Source organism: Talpa occidentalis, unplaced genomic scaffold (genome assembly GCF_014898055.3).
Source record: "Talpa occidentalis isolate TD23 unplaced genomic scaffold, MPIMG_talOcc4v2.1 talOcc4.17, whole genome shotgun sequence".
Taxonomy (NCBI): Eukaryota; Metazoa; Chordata; class Mammalia; order Eulipotyphla; family Talpidae; genus Talpa; species Talpa occidentalis.
Genome location: NW_023601754.1, coordinates 27,981,533 through 27,996,665, shown reverse-complemented (window position 1 = coordinate 27,996,665; position 15,133 = coordinate 27,981,533). Strand labels below are relative to the sequence as shown.

At 46.9% G+C, this 15,133-nt stretch overlaps 1 protein-coding gene across 1 annotated transcript in view; it reads left to right on the top strand.

Moving 5' to 3' along the window:
* The window catches only part of RHPN2 (rhophilin Rho GTPase binding protein 2), a 61,057-nt gene that overhangs the window by 36,842 nt on the left and 9,082 nt on the right, over positions 1-15,133 (top strand). Inside the window, exons 8-11 of the mRNA XM_037516375.2 lie at positions 2,270-2,457; positions 2,843-2,999; positions 11,522-11,641; positions 13,158-13,352. Coding sequence (XP_037372272.1) covers positions 2,270-2,457; positions 2,843-2,999; positions 11,522-11,641; positions 13,158-13,352 — 660 coding nt within the window. The remainder of the gene's footprint in view (positions 1-2,269; positions 2,458-2,842; positions 3,000-11,521; positions 11,642-13,157; positions 13,353-15,133) is intronic.

The window sequence follows — 15,133 nt, the reverse complement described above, 5'->3', positions numbered from 1 at the left end:
GTCACTTCTTCACCCACCTTGTTTCTAGCTTAACCGGGTCGATTCTCTTGTGCTTGGAAAGCCAGACTCTGAAGTACGAGATGGTTTCTACAAAAGAAGTGAGTGGTGCCATGTCGGGGATGGCAGAGCAGGCCTGGAGGCTGCCAGCTAGAGTGGCGAGTGGAGGAAGATGATATAGGAAAGAAGGAAAGTAGAAATGTGCAGTGGGGAGAGTCTCTTCACTCTCTGGTCTGAGTGCTTCCAAACAATCCTGGGTATTTGATCACATTTGATGGTGCATTTCTAGAATAACTGCCCTTTTCTCTGTTACCAATTAAAACCACCTGCAGGTGCTGGTTGGGAACTTACATTGTCAGCATCCTCGGAAGGAAAAGTTAGGCATCAGGTGTCCTGCCTGCATGGCCTGAGGAATGTAGTCCATTGGCTTCTGCAGCAGAGGTCATGTCATTATTCTTGGCTTAGACATGAACACAACCCCAAGGTTACTCTTCTCTACCCTCTGCCAAGTGACTCTAGGGGGCCATGGTCACTGGCCCTGGTGCATTGGGCAGACCCCGTGCCACTCATGGGCATCCAAGGGTCCTGCATTGGTCCCCTAGAGCAGCACCTGTGTCCAGCACCTCCAGGGATAGTGGGCAAAAGCAGTGACAGCAAGGCCACGTTGTGACCGCCCCCCCCCAAGGCTGACCAGTCTGTTCCCTTCTGGGCCAGTCCTGGCCACTCCACTTCCAGAGGCAGCGTGGAACCACAGCCTGGCCATTTTGGTGAATCACAGAAGTACTGATGTTAAAGTGATGTACCCACAGGATGAAACAACAAGCTTAAGATTCCATGTGGGAGTCTATTTATTTCACCATCAATCCTTTTTTGGGCCTATCTTTCTGAGGAATCTCAGGCAGGTATGCTTTGTGACCTGTCTGAGATTATAGAGATCTGTGCACAGGGAAGCTTGAGGACAGAGTGCAGCGAATCCCAGAGGGGAGCAAACATCCTTCTGTGGGGCCATTCGAGCTTTGCAGCAAAACCAGAGAAACCAGTCAGATGGGGTTCATGTCAGAGGTTTCATTTCAGCCCCAGGTTGCTAGTTAATGCTGTGACAGTTCATTTTCTAACATATAAAAGTCAGCTAAGGCTACAGTGTGAAAATTTCCACTGGTATGGGCTGAGTCAGTCTTTCCTGAGGTTCTGGAGGACAGCCCCCCACTTCTGAATGCCCCAGGTTAGGTGGGAGCCTGTCCCCCTGACCAACCCTCAGTCATCCCATTTGCTTTCACCTCTGTCAAATACATGCCTGTTATATTTGGGATTTCTTGCAGTTGTCTCAGGTAAGACAGGAATGCCCGGGGAGCAGGCTGGTTTCCTGCTTGTTATAGACGTAGATGTTTTATTTTTGTTGTGTGTGTAGAAGAACGGGGATGTAGGCCAGAAGTGCAGGGGGGTGGGGAGTGAGAGGACTCATCAGAGACAGAGTGGGGAACAGAACGGGCGGATCAACTGAAATACCCTGCTGAGGGGAGCAGAGGTAAGAGAGGGGAGGTCTGCTCCCTGGTCAGAGATCGAACTCAGGCTGTATTAGTGAAGCCAATAGCCAGGAAGGCCCCCTAGACATTGGTGTTTGGAAGAAAGTACAACTTTTTAAAATCATGCTAAAACATACCTAGTAAAATTGTCATTTTAACCATTTTTTAAGTTCATTGACATTAAATGTGTCCACACAACTGTGCCCATGTATTCATCATGTTGAACCAAAAGTCCTCATTACACAATCGCTCCCATTCCTGCCCCCAGGCCCCTGGCAGCCGCCATCCTATTTTTGTCTCCGTGAATTTCACGCTCTGGATGCAGCATTTGTCTTTGTGACTGGCCTGTTCCACTTTGCACCATGTCTCCATCCAGGCTGTAGCATGTGTCAGAATTTCCTTCCTGTGTGAAGCTTGAAAATATTCCATTGTATGGATTTACCACATTTTTTTTACCTGTTTGTCAGCAGACAGTTGAGTTTTTTCTGCCTTTTGGTTATTATGAATGATAGTGCTGTGAGCACTGGGGTGCAAAGGTCCTTTTAAATTCCCACTTTGTTATGTGGGGTGCATACCTAGGGGTGGAATTGCTCCTCAGTTACAAAAAATAAGAATCAGATTTTTTTAGATGCTCCTGACACCCGTTTTGTATTTCTGGAATTTCTGCTTCTGGAATTCTCTATACTTCTGAGCAGCGTGGTGAAATAAGTGTGATCCCAAAGTAACATGCAAAAAATTTCCAATCATAGGGGTTTTAAACCACTTGAAGGAGACGTTTACTCACACCCCGAGTTACGACATGAGCCCCGCCATGCTGGGCGTGCTGGTCAAAATGATGCTTGCACAGGCCCAGGAAAGCATCTTTGAGAAGGTCTGCCTTCCTGGGATCCAGAACGAATTTTTCATGCTGGTGAAGGTGGCTCAGGAGGCTGCCAAGGTAAGACCCCTGGTTCTTGTGGCTTTCGGGGTGGGTGGGCACGTGAGCACCAATGCACAGGGGCAGCAGGGCTCCCTATGGCAGCCGGCCCGTGACCTGGGCAACAAGCCTGCCCCGGCTCATGCTGGCATTTTCTTGGCAAGTACTGGGGATTCAGATATAGATCACAGATTCCATCTGCAGCTTAGCTAGAAACCAGCACGGTGACAGTTGCCCCTTCTCCTGTTAACTCAGATGCTGACAGCACAGGCTCCCTGGGAGTTGCTCCCAGATTCTGGAGTAGCCTCTGGCAGAGCTGCATAGAAGAAAGGGCTCTTTCTCCTGCAGCTCTAGCTCATGAGGGCCTCTGTGCTGAGCTCCCCTTGCCATATCCCCTCTGTTTCAGGTGGGAGAGGTCTACCAGCAGCTGCATGCGGCCATGAGCCAGGCCCCTGTGAAGGAGAACATCCCTTACTCCTGGGCCAGGCTGGCCTGTGTGAAGGCCCACCACTACGGTGCCCTGGCGCACTACTTCTCGGCCACCCTGCTCATCGACCACCAATGTAAGGTTCAGGGGACTCAGGCTTTGGTCAGGATTGTGGTTTTCTGCTCCTGGGAGAGAGAAAGAGCTGCCCGCCTGCCCTAGAGAGGCTTATGGGGGAATGCACAAGCCAGGGTGGGATTAAGGGTGATCTACTCACACTGTGGGAGGAAGGAGGAAGAGGGGTCATGTTAATTCAGCCTGGCATGGAGCAGAGAGCTTCATGGAGAGGACTTTTCATCTGGAATCTATGAGAGGGCTAGAACGCTAAAACTTGGGGATGCCTCACTGCTCACTAATCAAGAACACATTCTAATGTCGTGTAAATGAATCAAAATTAATGCAGAAAGTGCATGGTGATCAAGATTTTATTTTATTTTTTAAGATTTATTTATTTATGCATACAAGAACTGGGGTGTAGGTCAGAGGTGTGGGGGTAAGAGGATTCACCAGAGACAGAGTGGGGAGCAGAACAGGAGGATCTACTGAAATCCATTGCTGAGGGGAGCACTGGGAGAGGCAGGAGAGGTCTGCTGTGCCATGTAGATAGCTCCCTGGCTGGGGATCAAACTCATGTTGCAGTGGTTGCTGACAGCTGGATAGTGCTGTGCTGTGTCTCTAACCCCTGTGCCATCAGGGAGACCCCTGATCAAGATTTTAAATGTAAGTGCAGCTCAATGCATTGCAGCACTGACCTGCAAGGAGCCTGGGGCAGAAGGAAACTTTTTTTTTTTTTTTTTTAATCTTAAATTTTATTTTTATATTCCCCCATACAATTGCAAACGCCCCATTCTGACCCCAATCCTTCCCCTCCCGCCCCCCACCCCCCCAAAAGTGTCTCTGGTTCATAGTTTTTTGTTGATTTTGATTTTCACTTTCTTATATTCATTTTCCTGGTCCCTTATTTAAGTTTTCTAGATTCCTGCTATGAGTGAGACCATCCGGTATTTTTCTTTTTCTTTTTGGCTTATTTCGCTGAGCATGATCCCTTCCAGCTCCATCCATGTTGCTGCAAATTGCATGTGTTTATCTTTTTTGAATGCTGAGTAATATTCCATGGTATATATGTACCACATCTTCTTGATCCAGTCATCTACTTTTGGGCATTTGGGTTGTTTCCAAAGCTTAGCTATTGTAAACAGTGCTGCTATAAACATAGGGGTGCAGGTGCTCTTTGGAATTGATGTTTCTGTGTCCTTTGGGTAAATACCTAGGAGTGGAATTGCTGGATCCTATGGAAGCTCTATGTTTAGTAGGTCCAGAAATCTCCACACAGCTCTCCATAGTGGTTGGACCAGTTTGCACTCCCACCAACAGTGCAGAAGAGTTCCTTTTTCTCCACACCCTCGCCAACATTTGTTGTTGCTAGTTTTTTTAATATGTGCCATTCTCACTGGTGTGAGATGGTATCTCATGGTAGTTTTGATTTGCATTTCCCTGATTACAAGTGATGTTGAACATTTTTTCATATGCCTGTTGGCCATTTGCATTTCCTCTTCAGAGAAGTTTCTTTTTAGCTCTTCTGCCCATTTTTTGACTGGATTATTTTCTTTGTTGTTGCTGAGTCTCATCAGCTCTTTGCAGATTTTTGTGATCAGTCCTTTATCATTAGTGTTGGGTGCAAAAATGTTCTCCCAGTTGGTGGGGTTTCTCTTTGTTTTTGTTATTGTCTCTTTTGCTGTGCAGAAGCTCTTTAATTTGATGTAGTCCCAGCTGTTTATCTTTGTCTTCACTATCACTGCTTTGGGTGATGTGTCTGTAAAGATGTCTTTGATGTGCAAATCCCGTAGTGTTTCGCCTATATTTCCTTCTATGTATTTTATGGTTTCAGGTCTTATGTCTAGTTCTTTAATCCATTTTGAGTTGATTTTTGTGTATGGTGTGAGGTAGTGGTCAAGCTTCATTCTTTTGCATGTAGCGACCCAGTTTTCCCAGCACCATTTATTGAACAAACTTTCTTTGCTCCAATGCATAGTCTTTGCTCCTTTGTCAAAGATTAGTTGACCATAAATCTGTGGGTTTATTTCTGGATTTTCTATTTGATTCCATTGGTCTGTATGTCTGTTCTTGTTCCAATACCATGCAGTTTTGATGATTATGGCTTTGTAGTATAGTTTGAAGTCTGGGAGTTTGATGCCTCCATTTCCTTCTTTTTTTTTCAGTAGAGCTTTGGCTATTCGGGGTTTTTGGTGATTCCATATGAATTTCATCAATAATTGTTCTATTTCTTTGAAGAATGCCATTGAGATTTTGATTGGAATAGCATTGAATCTGTATATTGCTTTTGGTAGGATGGCCATTTTAATAATGTTTATTCTTCCAATCCATGAGCAGGGGATGTCTTTCCATTTCTTTGTGTCTTCTTCTATTTCTTTTAACAGTGTTTTATAGTTTTCTTTGTATAGGTCCTTTACCTCTTTTGTTAGATTTATTCCCAAATATTTGATTTTTTTTGTTTCAATAATAAAAGGGGTGGTTTTTTTTTATTTCTTCTTCTTCAGATTTATTGTTTGTGTATAGGAAGGCTACTGACTTTTGCGTGTTGATTTTGTATCCTGCCACTTTACTGAACTGACTGATGAGTTGAATTAGTTTTTCTGTGGAGATTTTGGGGTTCTCTATGTATATTATCATATCATCTGCAAATAGTGATAGTTTGACTTCTTCTTTTCCTATTTGGATTCCTTGGATGTCTTTCTCTTGTCTTATTGCTCTGGCTAGGACTTCCAGTATTATATTGAAAAGCAGTGGTGAGAGTGGACATCCTTGTCTTGTTCCAGATCTTAATGGAATTGCTTTCAGCTTTTCACCATTGAGAATTATACTGGCTGTTGGCTTGTCATAGATGGCCTTTATGATGTTGAGGTATGTTCCTTGTATCCCAAGAATTTCAAGGGCTTTTATCATGAATGGGTGTTGCACTTTGTCGAAAGCTTTCTCAGCATCTATTGATATTATCATATGGTTTTTATATTTCTTTTTGTTGATGTGTTGGATAACGTTGATTGATTTTCGGATGTTAAACCATCCTTGTGCTCCTGGAATGAATCCAACTTGGTCGTGGTGAATTATCTTATGGATACATTGTTGGGTTCTGATAGCTAAAATTTTATTGAGGATTTTTGCATCAGTGTTCATTAGGGAGATTGGCCTATAGTTTTCCTTTTTTGTGTTGTCCTTATTCGGTTTTGGTATTAGTGTAATATTGGCTTCATAGAACGTGTTTGGTATTGTCCCTTCCTTCTCAGTTTTTTGGAAGAGTTTGTGAAGGATAGGCACTAATTCGTCTCTGAATGTTTGGTAGAATTCATTTGTAAATCCATCAGGTCCTGGGCTTTTGTTTTTGGGGAGGTTTTTGATTACCATTTCAATTTCGCTGCTTGTAATTGGTCTGTTTAGGTGTTCTATTTCTTCTTTATCTAGCTTTGGGTGATTGTAGAGTTGTAGGAATTTGTCCATCTCCTCTAGATTGTTGAACTTGTTTCCATATAACTGTTCATAGTAGTTACTGATTATTCTTTTGATTTCTGCTGTGTCCGTTGTGATTTCTCCTCTTTCATTTATGATCCTGTGTATTTGTGCTTTCTCCCTTTTTTCCTTTGTGAGCCTGGCTAGGGGTTTGTCTATTTTATTTATTTTTTCAAAGAACCAGCTCTTGGTTTCATGGATCTTTTGGATTGTTTTTTTAGTTTCAATTTCATTTATTTCTGCTTTGGTTTTTATTATTTCTTTTCTTCTACTGGATTTGGGTTTTTTTTGTTGTTCTTTTTCTAGATCTTTGAGCTTCGAGATTAGGTTGTTTCTTTGAGTTCTTTCTTGTTTTTTGATGTGAGCTTCTATTGCTATATATTTTCCTCTTATTACTGCTTTTGCTGCATCCCATACATTTAGGATATTGGTGTCCTCCTTGTCATTCAATTCAAAGAATTTTTTAATTTCTTCTTTGATCTCCTCGTTAGTCCAGTGGTCTTCCAGTAGTGTGGTTTTTAATCTCCATGAGGTAGGAAAGTTCCTTGCCTTCTTTTTATGATTTATTTCTAGTTTGATGCCTTCGTGGTCAGAAAAGATGGTTGGTATGATTTCAATCTTGGTGTATCTGTTGATGTTTGTCTTGTGCCCCAGTATGTGATCAATCCTGGAGAATGATCCGTGTGCGCTTGAGAAAAATGTGTACTCCGTTTTTTTTGGGTTTAGTGTTCTATAGATGTCTGTTAAGCCCAATTGCTCTAGGTCCTTATTTAGAGCTTTAGTTTCTTTACTTATTTTTTGTCTTGTTGATCTATCCATTGTTGATAGTGGTGTGTTGAAGTCTCCCACTACGTATGTGTTTTCTCTGATGTCTGTTTTCAGAGAGGACAACAGTTGTCTGATATATTTTGGTGCTCTTTCGTTTGGTGAGTATATGTTAATGAGTGTTATTTCTTCTTGAAGTATTGTCCCCTTAATCATAATGTAGTGATCATTGGGGTCTCTTTTTATTTTTTTGAGTTTGAAGTCTGTTTTATCTGATATAAGTATAGCTGTTCCTGCTTTCTTTTTTGGCCCATTTGCTTGTAGGATTGTTTTCCATCCTTTGACTTTGAGCCTATTTTTATCTTTTGTAGCTAAATGTGTTTCCTGGAGACAGCAAAAGGTTGGGTTTTGTTTCTTAATCCAGGCTGCAACTCTGTGTCTTTTTATTGAAGAGTTTAGTCCATTTACATTTAGAGTTAATATTGATATGTTAGCATCTGTATTTGCCATTATGTTTGTCTTTCCTTTGATTTTATTTATTTATTCTTTTAATAAATTTTTTTTTTTTTTTTTTTGGTCTTCTTTCGTTGTTATTCGTCCCTCTGAGGTTCTGGCTTTAGGATTCCTTGTAGTAGTTTTTGGAGTGGGGGTTTATTCGTAATGAAATTCCGGAGTTTCTCTTTGTCTGGGAAGGTCCATATTCTTTCTTCATGGAGGAAAGAGAGCTTTGCGGGATAGAGTATTCTTGGTTGGCATCTGTTTTCTTGGAGTCTGTTGACTATGTCCCTCCACTCTCTCCTTGCCCGTAGTGTTTCTTCAGAGAAGTCTGATGTCAGCCTGATTGGTTTTCCTTTGAATGTTATCTGTTTCTTCCCTCTTGTCAGCTTCATTATTTTTTCCTTGTCCTGGATTCTTGGGAGCTTTACTATTATGTGTCTTGCTGTGTTTTTCCTTTCGTCATGGAAGTTTGGTGTTCTTCTTGCTTCTTGTATATCAATTTTCAGCTCCTTCTTCGCATTTGGGAAGTTCTCTTCAATTATCTCCTGGAATATTTTCTCTGTTCCTACATCTCTCTCCTCTCCTTCTGGAATTCCTATAACTCTTATATTTCCTTTCCTCATGGAGTCAGATAGTTCCCGAAGTCTTTCTTCATTCTTTTTCCTTCGTACTTCTCTTTCCTTTTCTGTTTTGGTTCTTTTTATTTCTGTGTCTTCAAGAGAACTTATTCGTTCTTCCATTTCATCTATTCTGCTTTCCTTGCTTTTCCCGGAGTTCTTTAGTTCCTCCATTAATTCTTTGATCTCCTGCATTTCTTTTACTTCCCTCTTTAGGGACTCAATTTCATTCTTCTGACCATTGTTTTCCTTCTTTAGGGACTCAATTTCCTTCTTCTGATCTATCACTTTTTTAATCATGGCAATTTTAAATTCTCTTTCTGGAAGGCTCAGAAGTTCTTCCAAGTTGCTGTCGTTGCAATCTGGGGAGTGGTTTTCTTTTTGTGGTGTGCTTCTTTCCTGAGGAGTTGTTAGGTTGCGTGTGGTTCTTCTACTCCCTACTGTCTGTTTTCTAATTTGTCGTATGCGTTGGGACACTGTGTTGCTAGGACTGACTGGCATCTTGGGTGAACTTCTCCGCTCCCCTCTGGCTCTTCCAGGAGCCATCTCTGCCTTCTGGGGGAGCTTTCTGCTGGTTTTAGGCAGTTTTTACTGAAGAAATGTCCCTGTTCTCAAATGGCGAAGCGGGATGCAGTCCCTGCGCCTCCGGTTTCAGGCACACTCTTGCGCCCCCGGTCTGCCCCGGACGTGGGTGCCTGCTCCCTCTGTGGGCTCAGACTGCTGGTCGGAAGGGGCCTGGCGTGGAATAACTTCCCGGCTGGCCACTGCAGAAGCCTTCTGCCCTTTTCAAGCAGTCTTAAGAAATTTCCTGCTCTATGGGGTGTTAGTGACTTTTTTTTCCTGGTCGCTAGGTGGCGCCAGAGATCTCTCCTATTGTCCTTGGGGGGCTGTTTTTTGCCTCCCCCCACCCCGTGGGACAGGGAACAGAGCAGGAATGGTAGGGTACACCTCAACAGCTTTGGGGTGCTGTGTCTGCCTTGTGCCCCACCGTCGTGGAGAACCCACGCCCCGAATTTTCGTGCCCCGGGTCTCAGTTCAAAGCCCTCAGTTCCAGGACGCGGGCTGTAGCCCAGTTCAGTGGCGCGGGAATGGCGCCTTTTGCACCGCTCCCGTGCCTGGGCGCCTGATTCCTGCTCACTCAGGGAGGGACCTTCACCTCAGTGAGGACCTCTGCGCGTCTCCCCGCAAGCCTAGGTCGTCTCCCCGCAAGCCTAGGTCGCAGGCGCGGGGACCTGGGCAGCCGCGATTCCGGTCTGCACTTGCTTTTCAAGCTCCCCGAGCTCGCCGCTTTCCCGCGCCAGCTTACCGGCAGCCCGGGCTGTGTGCGGCAGCCCGGGCTGTGTGCGCGTCTCCCGGGGTCTTTGTTCTTCTCTAATGGCGCCCGGAGCCGTTCCCTCACCGCTGCGGCGGATCCTGCAGGGTTCGCCTCAGCTCCCGTTCACGGGGTGTGGTGGCTGCAATAGTTCCTTTCCACTCCCAGTCCTGCTTGCTGCGTCCTTTGTTCTTGTGGGTCGTTTTAGTTTGTTGTTTCCCTCCTCTCTGCGGGTCGGAGAGTGCCGCCTCTGTGGGCGGGGGAGGGGAGCAGGGTTCTGCGCTTCCCTCCCTTCTGTTCCTCTTTTATGGCCACTTTCTTCTTCGGGTAGTTCGCTGGCGTCACCCGTTTATCTTCCGTGTCCCAGTTCTCACTGGGACCTGCCGCTTTTCCTCCCTATTAACTTTTTTTAATGGGAGATCTTACTCGCAGCGTCTCCTCGCCGCCATGTTGCTCCGCCCCCCTCAGAAGGAAACTTTGATGTTTTGTTTGTTCATTGTGGATATTTTTGCATATTTAGAAAATGACATTAAGATTATTTTTCTTGATTGAAAAGCTCTTGCTGAGATTTTGGCAATCCCTTAAATTCTCAGCCCTGGGGTGAGTGTCTCATGCTTCCCTCTCTCATCTTGCCTCTGATTGATTGAAGGTTGGGTAGGTAGGACCTCTGCTGTAATTAGCACTACTCTAGGCAGCCCCCAGAGTAATAAAAAGGACAGGCAGGACTGGAGCCAGACTGCCTGGTTTGTTTCTCAGCTCTGCCTTTATTACCTGGGTCATCTTGGGCAAGTTCCTTTGTTGCTCTGTGCCTTAGTTTTCTCACGTGTAAAATGGAGATATGTAGGGAATCTATTTCATGGGGTTGTTGTGAGAACCAAGTACTTATGTGCAAAGCTTATTGGTGCCTTGTATAGAGTGGACTTTCTGAAAGTGTTAGCTACTGCTGGTTTGTTGTTATGTAGTCTGTCAGGCGGGACTAGGTATGTGAGGCCATAGGGACATAAAGGAATACAGTGGTTCAGCCATCGCAGCAGAGACACAGATGATGCAGGGCTGGAGCCTGTGGGCATGGGTGGTTTCTCAGAGGCTGAAGCATTTGACCTTGACTCTGAACTCTGTGGAGGACTCTCCAGGTGAACGTGGAGGGAAGGACCGTGAAGAGCAGAACACTGAGCTCAGGGACGAAGCCGGAAGTGTTGAGGTAGTGGTGAGGTCAGAGAGAGGACATGTGCCTGGGTGGGTGATGTCAAAGCTGGAGAGGGTCTTCACTGCAAGATTGGAGGCCACCAGAGCTTTGAGGCAGGGCTTTGCTGGGAGGGTCTGTGAAGTGAGTGACTTGAAGGAGTTGGAGCGAGAAGGCTCAGAGCCACATCATGAGCCCATCGGAGTGGCTGGGCCTGTTTGCCAAGACTTGTGGGCTGGATGGCCTGGGGCGTCCAGGGGTAGAGGGTCATTACCCCAGGGTCTTGTAAAATTGAGGAAGAGAGGAACCTGGAGATGGGGTTTTATTTATTTATTTTTAAGATTTATTTATTTATGTATATAAGAGCTGGGGTGCAGGCCAGAGATGTGAAGGGGCGGGTGAGAAGATTCACCAAAGACAGAGTGGGAAGCAGAACAGGCGGATCCATTGAAATATACTGCTGAGGTGAGCAGCGGGTGAGACAGGAGAGGTCAGCTGCGCCATGTGGGTCACCTCCTGGCTGGGGATTGAACTCGTGCTGCAGTGGCTGCGGATAGCTTTATAGGGCTGAGACTTAACCCCTTGCACCACCAGAGAGGCCCCTGGAGATGGGTTTTTAGAGCTACCCCTAAGTGGGTCTGCGACGCCAACCCCAAGGCTCACAGCCATGGGAAGGGCGTTATTCGTGGTTCTTATTGCAGTGAAGCCTGGCGCAGATGAGGACCACCAGGAGAAGTGCCTGTCCCAGCTGTACGACCACATGCCGGAGGGACTCATGCCCTTGGCCACGCTGAAAAACAGTCACCAGCGCCAGCAGCTGGGTGCGTGTCTGCGTCCTTGCTCCTTCCCTCCCTGTGCCCTATTTGGTGCCCAGCTGGTCCTGCTCAAGAGCAACCCAGACAGGTCCTCAGGGCAGGGCTTGGAAGAACAGGGAATTCTGAGTCACCATGGCCATTCCAGATTCAGAAACCCTGAGGCATTGCCCTTGAACCTCAGTTGGTTTCCAGAGCTGTGTCATTACCAGTTCTGTGAGGGCCCAAGCCTCCCACGGTGGAGCCTTTGAGCATCTTCCAGCACCTAGTGGTCCAGGGAATCACCCTTGGCCCTCCTAATGTAAAAGGACACATTTGTTAATTTTGTTGTGCCACACATAACAGCTGGTGATGCATTGTCCTGCTTTGGTCTCGGCTGAGTCTCAGAGTGACTATCTTTCCATCTACAAAGCTGAATTCCTCCACTCCCCAGCCCTGCCCTCTATACCCCCATACTCTTACCCTTTCTCAGGGATGGCAACTTCATCATTTAGGTGTGCAGGCCAGAAACCCTACTTACCTTTTGTTTTTGTCTGTCTTTCTCAGCACATATTTGATCAATGAATCCCATGAACTCTACCTGTAAAACACACCCCAAATCTAACTGCTTCTTACCTACCACACTGGTCCAAGCCATTCCTATGTATAGTGCTCACTTAAATGTTGACTCTCTTAAACCTCACACGACCCTTAAACCTCACACAACTATGAACCCCACTTTTCAATTGAAGACACAGGCCCAGAGAAGTCACACAGCTTGCCTGACTCTTTGCAGTGGCCTCATAGCTGGTCTCTCTGCTTGCCTCTTTGCTTCTTCATGGTCTGTTCAATTGGATCAAATCACATAAGTCCTCTGATGGGCTACATCCTTCTCATCCAGACTGGGAACAGAAGCCCTCGCCCTGTGCTCATAGGGTGAATATGGTCTGGCCCCTTCCCTTCTCTGGCCTCATTTCCTACCCTTTTCCCCAGTCCTTCCTTCCTCCAGCCACGCTTCAAGCTCTTTGTTGTCCATAAACGCACAGGCATGCCCCAGGGCCTCTGCACCTGCTATTTCCTCTTCTAGGAGTGTTCTTCTGTCAGGTAATGTCATGATTCTTCCCTCACTTCTTTTAGGGCTCTACTCTAAAGTTTCCTTCAAAAAGGCCATCCCTGATCACCTGTCATCTGTCCCCATTTCAGGCTTTTCAGGCCATATCTACCTATCCAGCTTTACTTTTCTCCATAACCCATTGCCACATGATCTATTACATATTTCTTTGCTTGTTAACTATCTTCCCCAGTAGCATATAAACATGAAAGCAGAGGCTAGCATTTGTTCATTGCTTTGGAAAGCATTGGCCCAGTGTATGTTGTGTGGCTCCAGCGAGCAAATGACACCTGCATTAGACGGGCTTGAGTGTTCCAGGCAGCACCTTCAGAAAAGAGAATGTCCGCCTTTCTGGGTTGCTCCTGGGACATGTTGGCTCCCCTGGAGTACCCACTGCAGTGAGGGCTCTTGTCACTGGTGGTCTTCCATTGACAGGCAAGTCCCACCTGCGCAGAGCCATCGCCCTCCACGAGGAGTCCGTGAGGGAGGCCAGCCTGTGCAGGAAGCTCCGCAACATCGAGGTGCTGCAGCAGGTGCTGTCCGCGGCTCACCAGCGCTCCCGCCGCAAGTATGCCCAGCACCAGGAAGACGACGACCTGCTCAACCTGTTCCAGGCTCCCGACGTCATCTGTGAGTGACCCGTGTGAGGTTGCCAGGAGCTGTGAGTGACCCGTGTGAGGTTGCCAGGAGCAGGGTGCGCCCAGGGTGAGAGGCAGGAGTCCTCGGGTGCTCAGCCCGTCCTTACTTAACCTGCAGGGGTTAAACATGCCCTTGCTGGGCTCTGGGGGGGACCACATGTTGGTCTTTCCCTGGTGTTCTCATCTCCTCATCCCCAACCCAGGAGCTTCTTTATGGCCTTCATCATTGTCAACCCATTTGTGCCTTTTTTTTTTTTTAAAGATCTATTTATTTATTTATTTATTTATTAATTAATTAATTAATTAATTAATTAATTAATTTATTTATTTATACATGCACTGGGTACAGTCAGAAGCGCGGGAGGGTGAGAGAATTCACCAGAGCCAGAGTAGGGAGCAGCAGAGCCAGAGTGGGGAGCAGAACAGGCAGAAGGACCGAAGTACACTGCTGAGGGGAGCAGCGGGCGGCAGGAGAGGTCTGCGCGCCATGTGGGACCCTCCTCCGGTGGCCGGGGAGCAGCCGGGGATCGAACCAGCGCCGCAGAGACCGCGGGCAGCTTCGCAAGCCAGCGCTCAACCGCTCCGCCACGGGGGAGGCCCCATTTGTGCCTTTTGACCCCCATACAGCCCCCGATGTTCCTTTCTCAGGCTCTGGCACCCTGCCTCTGTTCCTGCCTCCCTCCTCCACCTTGCTGATCTCACCTATGCCCCCAACCTTCTTGAGGTCTGCTCGCCCCGGTGCGCTGCCTCTAGACTCCTTAAAATCCTGCAGCCTTTTAAGATTTGTTTCTTTATGCATACAAAAACTGGGGTACAGGCCAGAGATGCGGGGGGGGGGGGTGAGAGGATTCACCAGAGAGTTGAGAGCGGAACAGGCAGATTAAATGAAATACACTGCTAGGGGAGCAGCAGGGAGACGGGAGAGGTCTGCTGCGCCCTGGGGGTCAGCTCCCTGGATGGCCGAGGATCAAACTCCTGTGGTGCTGCAGTGGCTGCAGATAGCTTCACAGTGCTGCGACTTATCCCTTGTGCCACCAGGGAGGCCCCATCTTAAAGAAGAGGCTGTGAAGTTTTAGGGACGTCACAGCCCTTGCACCAGGTGACCAGAGCGGTAGATGGACATGAAATGGCCTCAGGGAGTTTCTTTATGAACTGTGGCCACCTCCTTGGCCCTCTTTCTTGTGTTGCGGTGTGTGTCCAGCAGATAGAAACCTAATAGCCCCACAGCATGAAAGACACACAGCTCCTGGCAATGATCCCCATGCTGGCCTGCTACTAGGTAGTGAGCAGCCTGTCCAGACCTAATGCTGTGGGGTGGTTTATAGGAAGCCACAAGGTCACCCTGCAAACAGAGGGGTCTGCTGTACCTTGGTGGTGCCAGTCTTCTTCCCCGGATTTCCTTTGTATACTGTTCGTGTATTCTTAGCCTGCTTGGGGTCCTTTGTGAGAACCTCATGGGAAGTATGGGCGTGCCTGCTATGGATGTGCTGCTGGAGATTTGAGCTATGATGGATGCGGTTTGGCAAACACCCTTCTCACGTAATAATGGCAATGGGCTGTGCATCTTTCCTGGGACTTTGTGCTGAGAGAGACGGTCCTTCCAGCCCTTCTGTAACAGCCACATCTGAAGCATAGATCACGTCTCAGGCAGGTCTTACAGGTGCCAGAGGAAATCCACCGGACTATCAATAAGCTCCTTGAGGGCACAGGATGTGTCCTGTTGTCACTTCTCTGTCCAGGCCCAGAGCAGGGCGTGCCTCGCCGTAGGTTCCC